Source organism: Pleurodeles waltl, chromosome 2_1 (assembly GCF_031143425.1).
Source record: "Pleurodeles waltl isolate 20211129_DDA chromosome 2_1, aPleWal1.hap1.20221129, whole genome shotgun sequence".
In the NCBI taxonomy this organism is placed as follows: domain Eukaryota; kingdom Metazoa; phylum Chordata; class Amphibia; order Caudata; family Salamandridae; genus Pleurodeles; species Pleurodeles waltl.
The window spans coordinates 616,158,747-616,172,886 of record NC_090438.1 but is presented as its reverse complement, the minus strand read 5'-3'; the positions used below and the strand labels follow the sequence as shown (position 1 = coordinate 616,172,886).

The following is a 14,140-nucleotide window of genomic DNA, read 5'->3' as shown; positions in this document are numbered from 1 at the left end:
CCTGTTTGGCAAACTTTACCAAAAAGTGAAGTAAGAATGTTTAGTGATAAAAAACGACAGGGAAAGCCTTTTGTATGGTATGTTTCACAGCTTGTTCACAAGTAAACCCAGGATAAGGCAGCAATTTATTGATTACCGGTTTGTGATTTATCATTGGCAACATTGGGGTCAGGAAAGAGATGCTCAGATCATTCTAATTTAAATCACATAGAGTCTATGTCAATGTCATCTGTCACAAGACAACACGGTAAATGCATGCAGTCAAAAAACTCAGAACCCAGGAGATTTCATGGAACAGCAAAGTGCCAACAGAATGAAACTGAAGTGCATTCAAGCTATGGATCTTCTGTTAGGAATTAAATAAAGATTTAGTGAAACAACAGCAAAACATACCTGACATGTCTCTGATGTGGACAGTTAATAAACTATACAATGCAAACCAAGGTCTGCTTCACACAGCAGACATAAGCATTGGAGATGCAGCTCTGTTTTAGAATTGCTTTTGTTGTGCTTATTTTAGCTGGCTTAAGATTTCAAAATGGTTTGTTCGATCTCAACAAGAAGAAATAATGTACTTAAGTCTTGTAGACATACAATAAGGCGCCAAGATTCAACAGAGTCGAAAAGCCACACAGCAAGCTATGCTAGCGTTCTTGATTCACTTCTTTTGTTTGTGGCCACAATACTGTTGATACAATGACAATACAGGGCAAACGGGGGGATTCAGGGCGAATGCTCAGCGGGCATATTGAATGCACAAGGAGCACAATACTACCCAATGATTCTTTACAATAGTTCGCAAACACCATTGCCACTGAATACTATCAAAAGTGAAACGTGGCTTTCTTTATGAAACATCAGTAAAGCCAGCCCAATGTTTTTAGATTACAGACCATCCCCAAGCTTCGCTGAATTTTGAAGCTCATTGCAAGCAGAGATATGTTAAGAAAAATGTTGTGGGTGTTTGTGGTCAATTTAAAATTGAATCTCGGGTGATTTTTGATGGAACGTTTGTGGGTTTTCACCTGTTTTGGAATCTGATTTATGGCATCAGAGCAGACACAATTTGAAAGGCTGCCACAATACGATGGCATGTGACATCATGTTCTAATGGCGCTCTCACCCTTTTGCTGTCATCACCCCTTTTTCCAACAACTCTTGCAAGTTGGAGATAGTCACATCCATGCTCATCTCTGTCGTCTGACCTTATGTAAGCAGAATGTCTTCAATGTGTGGAGTTGAAGTAAGGCACTCCTCTTTCCTCCTCACACGTAGCTGATTCTCAGAGGGTGCCCTTAGCAACAAATGCAAAGTCCTGAAAGTCATTCAAGTATAGATTCTAAAAGCGTGAACATTGCACAACCCGCTGCCATAACGGACAGTGAATTCACAGAAGGAATTGATAAACTCCTCCAGAACTCACTCAAAACAAATGCAAACAATTTGTGATTTCAGTACCAAAAAAACATGCCCACGCGTTACCAGAAAGCAAACCAGTGGGATGCAGTACAAAACCATCATTCAGTTAGTGGGACAACAGCATCATTTTGAGAGGCTACAAAGGTCCAATGCGAGCCAACAAAACGACATCAACTGAACACATCTGGACTTCCATTTCCAACAGAATGCTGAGGCAGCTCTTCTCCAGCCCTTGTGTGATCACCTTTATATATATATATGTTGCAAATTCAGAAATAAAATAGGGAATAAAATAGCAAATGAAACCGGTTGTGAAAAACATGTAATGTACGGCAGAACATTGCCTTCGACTGACAAAGTCAGAATATTCTGAGCCTCTAGTCTAGACACTGAAGATGAATCGTTGGTGCCAGTCAGTGGGAATTTGCATGACCACAGATTTTGCCCAGGAAGGATTCTGGGTAATCTGCTTTTACACAAGACTATGAAGGTAGCCATTCACATGTTTATTTTTTACTGCACGGATGAATTCATGTATTCTTGCAGGTCACTATTGTAACACCATGTTGTAATTTGTCATTCATAAATTACTCATGCAGTGATTATGTGGTGCCGGCTCTATGCTACATACAAATAAATAGGCAGCAGCGTACACATAACAAGAGCATCTTGAAATGTATACTTGCCCTTCATCCACTCTGGTGTTGAGGGGAAGTTATCTCTGAGAAAATGAAATAGTTCAGAAATATTTTTCCAACAGGAGCATGTGCACAATTTCACACCTGCTGTGGCTTGTGAAATACCCCCCTGTAGACTACTCAGGATGCTAGGTTGTTAGGGCGAATGTATCCTCTTCTAAAAGCATCCATGTTACTGGCGCCGTCTGGTGTACGATCAAAAGGATTGCATTTAAATTCGGAACTTTCTTTACAGAAAACTGGGTTTTGAGCAACTTGAAAGTCTCCACCCACAAAACCCATCATCAGTTCCCCTTCAATGGTGACTATACGTGTGTAAAAGGTAAGACACATCAGTGTATCATGACCCCTGATAGAAATATTATGTACCCTATGAGTCCTGGCAAAACGAATATAAATAATATAGGAGAGCCCAAGAGGTAAATCTCTCTGGAGACATGACACTGACACAGGCAGTATTTATTTATTTAAAAATACAAAAATACAGAGACCCTCAGTTTTTTAGCAGCCCACTAGTGCTGTCGAATGTCAGGGTTGACAAGCAATAAGGCTACTTAGTCTAGGTTTCACATGCCTTTTTCTCTCATCGCCCTCCACATCCTGACCCCTATTACTCTCTTACAGGTTCCTTATCATTCATGCTTTCATTTCTTCTTTGCCACTGTTTTCCCATTCTTCCTTCCACCTTCTTTCTCCATGTTCTACCTTTCTCTCCCTTGCTCTGCATCAGAGTCCGATGATGAAAATTAAGTCTCCATCTCCCAAAAAATGAGTGCCCCTGCGCACAACCTGCAACCACCGGCACAAACTGAACACCGGAGACAGGTCACCTGGGGTTTGCAACCTCTGTGGAGAGCCGGCAGGTGGAGAACCGAACGGGTACCTTTGCTCGTAAAACAAGCCGGGCTTGTTTTAGGTAAAGTAAAACTTAATCAGGGTTTGTTATAACCACAATATTGGAGATCACTCTCCTCATTTCATCCTCTGTTTCAGGCAGCCTCTTCTCAGGTGGCCTTGCAGAAAGAGGGATTTGCTTCTAGTCTGTTTTTGTTTTAAAAAAGGACGTGTCCACTGTTGCCACTAACCTGGTGACATTTGTACCTATACTCATAACACCACAAGAAAGATATTTCAATATCAAAGGATTTCGCAAAGGGCAATGATCTGTGTTAATTTTGAGTGTCTATTGTCATCATTGCGGCCTAAAATATTTTAATTGCATAAGGGACACTGTGCACTACATTTTGGCTATGGGCGTGTGACACAGGAAACCATTATATAAATCATGTCTAAAGCACTTTAGGTACAATTAACCAAGGGCACATTCTCTTTGCCATCACGAGGACAGACAATGGTATGAACAAACTGTAATCCGCGCCCCACCATTTGCTTCAGCCCCTCATGACATTCTACAAAGTCCCCTCATGGTCTATCTGCTTGTGCTTGAGTACTGTTAGTACTATTAAATTGTTCTTGATAAATGCGAGCTTCGAAAATGTTGCCAGGTCTGTTTTTCTTGCTCCTCACATTAAAAGCAAGTCTTTTTTCAACGACTTTGAGGGGATATTTTGGGAATGCATTAGGACTGCCACACTAATTGAATTGCATTAGAAAGCAGGAGAGCTCATGTGAAAGAATGACTTTTAACAGTAGTTTTAGATTTTAGATGACAGGAGCAACACTTTAAAACAAAAAATGACTGCTCTTCTAAGAACTCTGGGCAAGTAAGTCACCAAAATTCTAACATCTGAGTTTTTCCTATGTACACAATTTTAGGTATTCTTCCCTAAACAACCTGTATAAAAAGGTGTAATCGTCCAACATGCTGAAAGTTAAAAAATCCAGAAAGTAACATTTTGACGCATGTGTATAATCTCATATTATTTACAAAAGGGCAATTTTTTATGGCATATCACATGGTCATTCATATTCAGTTATGACAAGATTCGCAAAATCTAAGCAGGCCACCATGAATGTAACCGCATTGTGTACAGTGTAGTGTGCTCCAAAGACCTCCATTTGCTCCTCAGCTGATGCTGAGCATGCCTTCTGACAGCCTTATGGTGCTGTTCTGTGCTAGTGGACGAGATGCTGAGCCGACAGTACACACATGCAGACTCCAAGAAAACACATTCATGCTTCAGGGCAGACACTCATTGACAATGACTTTGGTAATACTGCGTGCACCTAAGGTCACTCACGGTCACTCACTATTAATCACATCATTATACAGAGCCAAACACAAGTAAATTAGGTTAGTCTGTCGCATACCCATATGTTCTATCCCTTTTTTCCTTTTGTATGCATCATTGCAAATTTTTTTTATATTAAATGCTGTCCTTCTCAACCATATAAGTGCAAGCTTTGTAAGTTCTTGCGTAAAATACATGTTCACAGTGCTGAGCTTACAAGTGTGCTTTCTAGTTTGATAATTGCTTTTTCGTCTTCAGCATAGTGATTAAAGAGGTTCCTCAAGAGATGGACAGTTTACACATTTACCACAATTAGCACCTTTAAGTGTAAGCAAGATCACTGTATTTCACTAAACGGAAATGAATCAAAGCAGGAACCTTCAGGGAGTAGGTGAAAGCAGCCACTGCTTTCCATGTAAGAAAGAAGCATTATGAGTAAATTAAAAAAAATGAAAGATCTTTTTACAGGACTGATCCAATGGTAAAATATAGCATCCCATTTTCAAATGAACCATGGACATGCACGGACTTGACTATTTATATATTACCTGTTGTATATTATTTGACCATTCACTGATTAATACAATTTAGCATACTATATTAGTATAAATTAATAATGAATGCATAAAATAGTGGCAGAATGAACTACTACAGTACTAAAGTTAGGGCTAATCGAAGTTTTAGCTCTGAACACCCATCTTTCCACAAAACTAATCCTCATTGAATTATTATTAAATTGCATAATTGTATAAGATGTAAATATCAAGTGTTGACACATCTGATTGAATAAGCTGCAGTCAATGTGCATGTAAATATGCAACACCTGTATCCTACCTCAAATTGGAAACCATGATCTACATATTCAGAATACTCTAAAGTCACAACAGATGTATCTACCTTTCAAATGCCTAAAATTGACATATATAAATATGTTTAAATGCAAAGACAGAACACACTAATTCATTTTTAAATGAGAGTGTATAAAAATAATAGACGGCATTCCTGGCTGGCATGCTGGACAGAAGGAAACGTATAATGTTGTATAACTAACAACTACAATTTAGATGGCACTGTCTGTCTGAACTGACTTATTTCGTGGACAAGTAAACCATTCAACTATTCAATAAGTATTTCTGAGGAATTAAAACTATTCAATACGTACTATGTATATCTATGTATGTATGTATGTATCTCTCTCTCTCTATCTCTCTCTCTCTCTCTCTCTCTCTATATATATATATATATATATATATATATACACACGCACATATAAACATATATACATTCTCTCTCTCTCTCTCTCTCTCTATATATATATATATATATATATATATGTATGTATGTGTGTGTGTGTGTGTGTGTGTGTGTGTGTGATTGCCTATGTCACCCCTACATCCCTACCACATACCATCATATACGTAAAGAGAGTTCTTGGACTGCAAGATGATAGGCCATAATGCCCACACACCGGTGTGCCTTGCCTCCCCTCTATATATGACAGTGAGCTATAGGGGTGAATGAGGTAGAACACTTCAGTGAATATCAGATCAGTGACTCTGACTGGATGTCACTCACTAGAGTGTTGCTCCAGCCCAGCTGTCTGTCACTCAAGCAGGTGCTTGTGCACCTTTTCATTCAGGATTCACAGGTGCGCATTCCGTGGCGCTCTACAGGTGCTGCCCTGTTGAGTGGCAGGTGTGTGTGATCAGGTGGGACTGCTAAGGTACAGACTCTGATTTCTCGCCCATTGATGAAGCTCAAACTGCTGGTAAAATCCCCCCTTAAAGAGCGTCTGATGCCTTTGAGTCCGAGTCCCAGAGTCCTGCAAAGCATCTTAAATAACCATTGACTTTAGTAAAGCAAATGGCATTTCAAACTGCTTTGTCTTCTTTGACTCTTAAATTATTTTTAATTAAAGAATGTCCCTCTACTAACTTAACTTTTAAATATAGTTCCATTTTGTTTTTTACTTACTAAAATATTTGTAGCATGTGGACTCAGCACAATAGCAGGTGAGCGCTCACAGTGAACTAGAGTGGAGGGCGCAGTAATTGCATAACAAGAAGATGCGCTACATACTCACCTCAGGTGGGTGGGAGAGAGAAAAGTTCTAACAATGTATTGTTGTTGCGTTTGTGCAATGAAATCTCCTCATAGTGAATTAATGAATCTATGTTCCAGTGGCTCAACACAACATATAAAGTTTGCTCTCTCCACGTGATGCAAACTTTGTGTGAGTGAACAACTGTCATCTCTCTCCTACCACCCTATAAACTGCGGGCTTCGCAGGCACCTATCGTTCTGTTAGTTCCATCTTAATACTGAATGGCACGTTTGTTTATTTTCTTAGATTTTTAATCGATATTTTCTCATCACAAAGACCAGATATGTGCTAGTTCACGTCCAAAACTAAAACATTAGAACTGCCAAAAATTATTTGTTTTTTTTTATTTAATTTGCCCGTTTCCTGCTGAAATATATTCAGGCTCCAAACTCTAAAGCCATGTTGAAAGGAGGAGCGGAAGAGTGTAATTTTGTCCCATTGCATCTAGCCGTATTTACCCTCGCAGTATAGGTCTAACTAGGCATGGCAATAAATCGCTATATTGCACTGTGGAGTGGCGCACTGTCGCCGCACAATAAATGACCCAGCAGGAGTGAAAGGAGGGGTCGCACTCCGGGACACCACAGCCCTGTGACACAAAAATGTAAACACTTGAGGGGACTCACCGAAGAGCTTGCCGGGGGTCTCCTGGCTGTCATCGGGGTTCGCGGACTCGGGCTGGGGCTCGCTCGGGGGTTCGCTCAGCTCCCCGTCTGAAGTGGCCGCCGCCTCCTCGCCTCTCGCCTCTGCCTTCATCTCACTCCGCAGCGACAGCAGCGCGGGCTTGCTGACTTGTCCAGCTATCATTGGATCCTAGGGGTTGGCGGGGGAGAGAAAAGGGGGCCAGGAGAGGGAAAAAGTGTCAGAGCTCTGTCGGGGGGACGCTCTCTGCTCCTCTCAGGCACACACGCAGAGGCGCTCTTATCTCCGGCTGCTCCCGCTGTTATTGCCGGCTGCAGTCAAGTGAAGAGCTATTACGGATCCGGTGGCTTTTTCATTTACTCCCCCACCCTGTTAAAGCTCAGCTGCCATGCGGGGGTTCGGGATGTTGGCGGGGAGGCATCTTCTTAAAAAGTACCAATGGAACAGCAAATGCACCCTCTAAGCGTGGCATGCGCATTTCTACACCTTCCCCTTTCTCGATATTCTAATGCACGTGCACCTGCCAGGACTCGGGAGCACCCTTGAAGGTGACAGCAAACGTGCAGCACCGACATGTGTTCTGGGCAACAAAATAGGACAAGGTCCGAAACACAGTTTATTTACAAACATAAACGAAACGCTATAGTTTCCCCTACGCTGCCAGTCAATGGAACTCAAACTCTAAGCGTACTACTTAATTATTTTTATTGTCGGGACCTGCAACAAGCAACGTGTGATAAATTTGAAAAAAAAAAAATGTCACGCATAGTTGATACTTACACAAGTATTTCAAAAGTTCCCCGGTTCATTGAGCAACCTCCAAATAATAACAAAAACACGACCTCCGGCTATTTGACGCAATTTGCCCTCCCCTCAGTTAGACCGGGGTCGTTTTGGAGGCAGAGAGTCAAGCGCAGTGTCGCTGCTCACACCTGCAGAACTCGCTCTCCACACAGGGAGAAGAGAAGAAGAAACAATGAAATCCCCGAAAAGAGAGGAGCGACCCCGCTGTACTATCCGTCAGCTATTTATTGCTAAATTCATGCCTAAGTGGTTCCTGTGCACAGAGCAGGTGACCAGCCTGCAAGTAGGTTGGCTGCTGGCGCGCTCTGCTCTGTGTACCATCACCACATTGGTCGATGGCCGCCCGTAGGGCTTTTTTTTAATGTATTCATGCCTGAAAAGTGAATTTGATATGACACATGATAATCTATGAAAATGTTAATCAATACAAATAGTTTAAACTGTCATGAAAGGCACTTCTGCAGTCAATACTCATATCGCTGCAAACAATGTCCCTGTCACCGGGGCTTAATTTGCACAGCACTTAAGTGTCGGACTCCGTGCCTCAGTGCACTCGGCTTCAAATACTGTAGGTAAACACATTTTCTCCCTATTTAAGGGCTGAGGCACTCAGCACGCATTTAGCTCAGCCGAGGCTGCCCCTGTTTGAATGCCTTGATAGGTCCACTGGAGGGCAAAATTAATACTTAATTGAATCTCGCAGTCATCAAAATAATCGATACTTTTTTATTATTTATTCTTTACAGTCTGTTGGCTGTTTCAAACCTCAGAGGGCGAGAGTGGAAAGGATTCATGCCTCGGAGACACTGTCATTTAAACAAGGTAATTTCCAGAGGGGCATTAGGGGCCCTGAAACATACAATAAAACAAAAAACGGAGGCTTGTAATGGGAAAGAAAGAGGAAAAGAATTATATTTCTGCCAGCTGACAAAACAGGATGAATAAAAAGAAAGCAAGCGAGCTGGAGAGGGAGAGGAAAAAAAGAGCTTTATATAGAGAAGGGAATGAGAGAGGGTGGGGGAGAAAGGGTAGCTTTGAAGGGTTTTCTCATATCAAAAGCAGAGCTGAGCTTTCATAATGCTGACATTTCTCATTCTGACAATCCTAAACAAGTGGAGAGGACGGGACTGCAGATAGCATCTTTCATCACATTCCCCAGTTTTAAGAGGCGACATGACAGTTTCCCCTCCACGCCGTTAATTACCAAATAAAACACAGCTTGTTGTCAGTATTAGATTTTTGTAGATAGCCGCCACGAACACCGGCCAAAAGGCCCGATCGGTGTTCCCTTTTAAGCCAGCACCACCCGCTCTGAAATCCTCTGGAAGCAAATTGGGCTTGTCTTAATGTATCGCGAGTTCGTGAAACATAATCAATGCAATCGGTGTGATCAATGTAGATTATTGTCTACATGCACCGTCGGCGGGGCACTAGCGTTCAATTTATTTACTCTCTAGCAAGGGGCGTGTATTTTGACTGATATTTTGGTGCCACAAGACCAATGCTCGCGGATTACGGGTAATTCTTCACGAGGCGTGACACAGTCTCGTCTTGAAAGCATGGCTGCTATTATTTGCCATGTAGAGCGTGACCCCAAGTTATTTAAGGTCATTCATCTCTGATGCGTATGGACAGATGTGATAAAACGGTCGCGAGCATTTATTTGTTCAGTTAGTTGTGTTTTTTGTGGCGTGCGCACCGTGACGCCAATCGCCCCTGAGTGCCGGGTGCACACGGGTCCGCGTTTACAAAACAGGTACTGGGCTCTGCGATTTGCATGGATGTCGCTTTCAAGTACTTCGAGGGGTAAAACTACGCACCTGTGTAATGTTCAGCAGATGCCAATTTACTGTTGCACAAGGACGATACACTAACGTGACTAAGGTAATGCAGTGCAACAACAGAGACCTGACATTTAAACTAGAGAGCTCGAAATATTTTTATGGCATGCATACACCCCGCCCTCTGCTCTGCATTCCTCTCGACTACCCCACCTTTGTACATCACTCCCTCAGCGGAATAGCTACCATTAGTCCAGCAGTTGCAGTGACACTGGGCCCTAGAGCTCCGAGGGTCCCACTGAACATCGATAATTGCTGTATTTTACTACCCCAGCAGCAGCCAAAGAGGCAATTTCCCTTGCTGCACCAGGGCCCATGGCGCCTCGTGAGCTACTACACTCCCTTGCTCTGTAACATGGTTCACGCAAAATGCATTCCCTCATTAAGTACATACATATATATGTACATACACAAGTACATGCACAAATACATCCATAGCAAGAGTGGGTACATGGGTTGCTGTAAATAAAATGTCAAACGGAAATCAGTAAGTTTGTTATTTACTCCCACTCGCACTCCCTCAGTTTACTATTGACAGTTTTTAAAAAGTGGATTCAAATGTATCCCAGTTTGTGTCATGCATTTTGCTGTGTTTCAGTTTTGATTCAGAGAAGTTCATTGAAGAGTGATGCACTTAGCCAAGGGTGGTGTACTTAGCCACAATAACCAGTACTAGGTTAACACGACAGAACTGTTGCTTTAGACTTTACTTGTATTAATGTGTGGATCTGAAATATGGAAAGCTTTAACTTGCCTCTCCGTGGTAGACATGACACTCTGGTGTCGTGTATGTTGGTTGACACTAGCAATAGTCATCCACATTGGCCCTTATTTTCTTTGCTCAATCTAAAGGAAACTGAACACATTCAGCCATCCACAAAGCAAAAGAATATCTGACATCCTCGAGTCCTCAACCCACCACCTCCCCTCACTTGACATTTTGCAACAAGCCTTTTCATTTTCTTGTTCCTCTTTTTACTTTCTTGCTCCTCTTCTTTCGGTTCCACTATGAGAGAGTCGTCCACTGCTTCTGTGCCCCTCTTGACCTTTGTGTTCTATAATTTCTTTCTATGTGTAGGCATATATCACTTAGAAGGTTGCTGCAATAAGGCCAGGCTAAGAGGCTGGTAGACTAACCCAAGAAGGCCACCTAAACCAGGGTTCATAATTCATGATGTCACTGGGTAGCTGTAGTCACTAAAACAATATCTAGTTCAACCTTGGGCAACCGGGTTGAATACAAGAATGAATCTTTTGAAAGTTCATGAGAAATTGTGACACAGTAAGAGAAAACCTAAAAATAAATAAATTAACAGAATTCACAGCAAATATGAACATAACTATGTTTTCATCATTAAACATACTGTTTATTCGCAATCAAAACATTTCTCTGCTGGGCTATTTAGGATCACTGCAAGTCCATTAATATGAATATACATCAATTGGGAAAAAATAAGTTTCGGAGGATAATATTGAGATACCCCACAGTGGTTAAAAAAAGATAACACACAAAAATACGTAAAAAAAACGATATAAAAAGTGTCCCCTTAGAGTACAAATATTCTAACCATTTCTTGAGCAGATTAAGTGGAAATGACTGAAAACATAACACAATAGGATTCTTTAAAACATGAGTAAAGGGGTTCACAAGGGGCTCATGGAGGCCAGAGGCCTGGGCAGAAGTCAGCCAGTAAGAAACTGGTAGCAGGAGGTGATTTATTTTGGTCGGCTCCACTGAAGTTATTGTGTAATGAAAGTATATCTCTTCCAGGGTTCATGGCTTTGAATACCTGGAATGGGCTTCTGTATTGGTGCATGTATTGCTATTCACCAGAGTGGCTTTGGGTGGGTGGGGGGGGGGGGGGGGGGGGGGGACATTGTAGACCTTTTTCTCGAAGGTTGGTGTAGACGATGGAAGAATAATAATTCAAGTTCTTACTTGAAGGTGACATAGAGATTTGCATGAGGTTGGAGGGTCAAATTACAAGAACGTCTGTTGAAGAGTTCTTATTTTTTGAAAAGAAGGATTTCCAATAGAAGGACATCAGTGCTCCATAGGCAATAGGAATCTGAGAAGGGTAATTTGTGTGGCAGGTGCTTTAATTGATTTCTCACTATATGAAGTCCTATGGATTATGCGGACCAGCTTGAAAATTATTCTGGCTCATATAGGGTGCCAGTTTAGAGTGATGAGAGAAATGCATCCATGTGCACTGAGGGCTGTTTTTAGAGGAGCCAAGTGGATGTTGGTATTACCAGACTGTAGAGAGTTTACATAATAGAGCCTGGACATAAATAAAGAGTAGGATATTCAGGTCTTAAAGTCATCTGTAGTGATCAGAGGTTTCATTTTTCTTTTAAGTCTGATTTAGCAATGTGCTCCATTGGTAAAAGAGTTGAAGTGAGAGTGCAACTTAGTTTTTTATCCAGGATAAAGCCAAGATGTTTGGCACTCTCAACAGTGAAGGGCTTGCAGTTCTGTAAATTGGAGGCATCAACTCAGTCTTGGTCTGAGATGTCACAGTGCTGTGAGCATGGTGGAAATAGCCAGGTTTTCTGGGGATTCAATTTAAGATGATGAAGTGTCATCCAGGATTTTTTCACCTTTAGGATCTTAGCAAGGCCACCTATGTCCCCTCTTAGAAATGGGGCCTCTAGTTGCGGTGTTGGTTCCATACGACAAGGCGGGATTAATGAATCCAGGAGGTCAACACAAGGTATCGATTTCGTGGTGTTGCAATCATACCGTGGGGCCACAGGTGCTGCGGTGGAGTCGGATGCCATGGACATGGGTGACACGGCACTCTGGACTCATGCTGTGGTGGGACTTTGGAGGCGCTGTGGAGGCGTTGGGCCTATGTTGTAGGTCGCGGCCATTGCACTCATAGGGGACCACTTTTCTGGTGCAGGCAGCAGCATGGGGTCTTTCTGGAAGTTGATATGCTAGTTTCTTCCTTGTTACACCAGAACTCACTCCCAAAGTCCCAGGAACGGGATTTGGCACAACTTAGCAAGACAGGACTCTAATCAAGACAGCCCAGGCACTGGCAGGTGAAGTCTTTGATGTCCCTGAGACTTCTTAACAGGAGGCAAGTTCAGCCCAAACCCTTAGAGACCCTTTGGAAGCAGTATGTAGAAAGCCAAGTTCAGTCCTTTCACTCCCAGGACAGAAACAGAAAGCAGCAGTCAAGCACAACAAAGCAACAAGCAGAGTGGCATTCACTCTTATAGCATCGAGCTCTTCTTACTGGCGGAATTACCTCAGTCCAGAAGGATTCTAAGTATGTAGTGCCAGAGGTCCAGTACTTATACCCATTTCTGTCTTTGAAGTGGGCGAACATCAAATACAAGTCTTTGTAGTGCACAAGACCCTACCTCCCTGCCATGGCCCCAGACACACTCCAGGAAGTTGGAGACTGCTTTTTGGGAGGACTGGCACAGCCCTATTCAGGTGCAAGTGTCAGCTCCTCCCACCACTCTACCTCAGGAAGACCCATCTGCCTGGTGATGGGCCATCAGGATTTACAGAGCAAACCTCAGCTCCCTTTGTGTGACTGTCTAATGTGAATACACAAACAGCCCAACTGTCATCCCAAACCAAACGTGCATTCCACAGACAGGCAGAGACACAGCATGGTTAAGCAAGAAAATGCCCACGTTCTAGAAGTGGTATTTTGAAAACTACAATTCAAAAACCAACTTCACAAAAAGAGGTATTTGTAAATTGTGAGTTCAGAGACCCCAAGCTCAATATGTCTATCTGCTCCCAATGAGAAATTACACTTTAAAGATACTTCAATGCAATCCCCATGTTATTCTGTGTGAGAGATAGGCCTTGAAATAGTGAAAACCAAATTTAGCAGTATTTCACGATCAGGACATGTAAAACACACCAGTACATGTCCTACCTTTTAATTACACAGTGCACTGCCCATGGGGCTGCCTTGGGCCTATCTTAGGGGTGACTTACATGTAGTAAAAGGGAAGGTTTGGGACTGGTGAGTGGGTGCACTTGCCAGGTCGAAATGGCAGTTTAATACTGCACACACAGACTATACAGGGGCAGGCCTGAGCCATATTTACAGGGCTACTCATCTGTGTGGCACAGTTAGTTCTGCAGGCCCATTAGTAGCATTTGATTTACAGGTCCAAGGCACACACCATTCACTGTACTAGGGACTTACTAGTAAAACAAATATGTCAATCATGGAGATACCAAGCACCAATACATTTTAGACAACAAGTATATGCACTGTAGCACTGGTTAGCAGTGGTGAACTGCCCAGAGTCCTAAAGCCAACAAAAACAGGTCAGAAAAAAACAGCAGAGGACAAAACATTTGGGGATAACCCTGTTAAAAGGGCCATTCCCAACATCTCCCAATGCTGAGACTTTAAAATAAGATGGATGTCGTTGTTAGAAATTGGGTTTGTGGTTGTC

General features: G+C 42.4%; 1 protein-coding gene across 1 annotated transcript in view; it reads right to left on the bottom strand.

Moving 5' to 3' along the window:
• Positions 1–14,140, bottom strand: part of POU6F2 (POU class 6 homeobox 2) — a 1,003,473-nt gene that overhangs the window by 840,899 nt on the left and 148,434 nt on the right. Inside the window, exon 3 of the mRNA XM_069215810.1 lies at positions 7,040–7,226. Coding sequence (XP_069071911.1) covers positions 7,040–7,220 — 181 coding nt within the window. The 5' untranslated portion in view covers positions 7,221–7,226. The remainder of the gene's footprint in view (positions 1–7,039; positions 7,227–14,140) is intronic.